Source organism: Arvicola amphibius, chromosome 7, assembly GCF_903992535.2.
Source record: "Arvicola amphibius chromosome 7, mArvAmp1.2, whole genome shotgun sequence".
Classification (NCBI taxonomy): Eukaryota; Metazoa; Chordata; class Mammalia; order Rodentia; family Cricetidae; genus Arvicola; species Arvicola amphibius.
This window is the reverse complement of record NC_052053.1, coordinates 75,188,816-75,191,088: the sequence shown is the minus strand read 5'-3', so window position 1 is coordinate 75,191,088 and position 2,273 is coordinate 75,188,816. Positions and strand designations below refer to the sequence as shown.

The window sequence follows — 2,273 nt, the reverse complement described above, 5'->3', positions numbered from 1 at the left end:
TCAGGATCCTAGCTCCAATCTCCTCTCCGCTTGAGCCAGGCCCAGGGGGGAGGAGCTGGGAGGGTGGAGGGCTGAGAGACAGAATCTCATTGTAGCCACCTTGAAGATGGTTCTGCAAGTTCTGGGTCTGTTGATCTTGGGTTTTGTCTCTGCAGTGGTCCCTCAGCTATGGCTACTCTACTGTAGCCATCCACAGACAGGACAAAGCCCTCTTCCAGCAGGAAGCTTTTCAGGCTCTATCCATAAAGAGCCAGCTAGCCAGCGCTCTACTGGAGCTCAGAATGCCTTGGCCCTTCCGACCTCCCACCTAGTGGCCTGAGGCACGCCATGCATAGTCACGGGTGGGCTCATGGGTCTTTTGCTGATAGAAAGGAAATCTATCATGTGTCTGCAGAGATGACAGAGCTACAAATGCAGGGCGCTAACTGCTCTTGTGTAAAATGTGGACGAGACACACATCCTCCCAGGAGCACAGCCGTCATCATCGCTGTCACTCTCTGTCCTGGATGAACAGCTGGCAGTGCCAGCCTGGACAGAGCATCCTTTATCATTAGACTGTCCAAGCGTGTGGAGGTACACACATGTGTGGGGTATATACGGACATGCATGCTTGTCTGTGTGGAAGCTGGAGGACATTTCTCAGGCACTGGTACTTTTTAGGTGGGGTCTCTCATTGGCCTGCAACTCACCAACTAGGCTAGACTGATAAACTAGCCCATGGAGCCTCAGTTCTGTCTCTCCTGTGCTGGGATCAACAGAGCATGCCACCAAACCTGGCTGCCTGGCTCTTTTTTTTTGGACACACTTTTCTTTAAAGTTTATTCAAAACAACAGTCTTCAAGCTCACTGTGGTGGCTAACCACATCCACGACCAAAGCCTCCTCTAAACTGGAGCTCGGTGGCTGAGCCAGCCCTGGCCTCGGCTTTCTTGTCAGCACCAGGGGACACAGCACTCCTTCTGTAGGTGTCTCTGTCCGCCTCCCCTCTCGTGAATCTTGCCGGGCGCTCACCCTCTGGCCCTTTGGGCCGAGGCCTGCCAGTTTCAGGACGGCTGCGGCGCAGGGTGGCAGGTACGATCTCCGGAGGTAGGTGGAGATAATCGCTGCGGAGATACTGGATGCCCTCATTCGTAAGGTACCAATAGAAGTGTCTCCAGGCAAACTGCTCCTTCACGTAGCCTCGAGACTTCAGAGACTGCATGGCCTTCATAACATGAAGGTTGGGCACGTTCTTGTCTGCCAGCTCGGGGTGTTTGGGCATATGAAAATCCTTCTTGGCGACCATCACTCCTTCTTTAAAAAGGAGCTCATAGATGACAATCCAGTTCTTCTTGGGAATCAACATCGCGGCGGCTACAGGGTTCGGGACGGAGGCTCTCTCTCTCTCTTTTTTTTTTTTTTAAACATTCCAGAAATCAAACTCAGGTCTTCAGCTCACAAAGCAAGTGCCCGATTAGCAAAACCACCCCACCCCCCAGGCTTCATGGGCCTATTCTCTGCACATCATAGGCCCAAGTCCATGTGCACACGTGTGTCTGAGATGTGACTTAGCACCCTGTAGATCATAGGACCGTGAGACTGTAGGCTAATGAAAGCGATTCTCCTGTGTTTTATTACTGTGTGGAAATCTGTTCTGGTAAATTGCTCTAACTGTGGGAAGAAAGGGGCAAGATATCATTGCACCGAGCCAGGCAGCAGGTGAGTCCATGCATGCTTGCAGATCAGTATGGACACATAGGCTTTGATACACGCCTAGGATTCAACGCACACTTAGGACCATGGAACGCCTCCACACACACAAACTTTTATTTGCCCCGAGTGCAAATTCTTCCATTTGTTTGCTTTGGACTAAGATCCTCCCTGACTGAACCCACATTCCAGCTACCTTCTTGTCTCCTATTGTGCACACTGGACTCAGCAAGCTCCCTCCTCTCACTTCTCTGACTGACAGGTTCACAGAGAGCCTGTCTCTGTGATGTCAGGCCACTTTGTCTGTGTTGCTCATTAGTTTAACAAGGGTCAATCCTGGCTCTCCTTTAATGCCTCTCAAGGTCCCCTCCTCCTGTCAGTCACCAGTCCTCTTGATGAGATGCAGATGAGAACCGAGGTGCTAAAGAGATGCATGCCTCTGTGGTTGGGAGGGCACTTGCTGCCTGTCCAGAGCACTCAGATTCATTTCCCATCATCTCCACCACCTGCAGCTCACAATGGCTTGTAATCTGAGTTCCAGGGGATCAGATGCCCTCTTCTGGCCCCCTTGGGAACTGTACATGC

The 2,273-nt window shown here is 51.7% G+C and overlaps 1 protein-coding gene across 1 annotated transcript; it reads right to left on the bottom strand.

Moving 5' to 3' along the window:
• Positions 1 to 805: 805 nt before the first annotated feature.
• On the bottom strand, positions 806 to 1,344 carry LOC119819648 (40S ribosomal protein S10-like). The gene has a single exon (XM_038337953.1). It carries the CDS (start codon positions 1,342 to 1,344, stop codon positions 856 to 858), a length of 489 nt encoding a protein of 162 aa, XP_038193881.1. The 3' UTR covers positions 806 to 855.
• Positions 1,345 to 2,273: the final 929 nt, after the last annotated feature.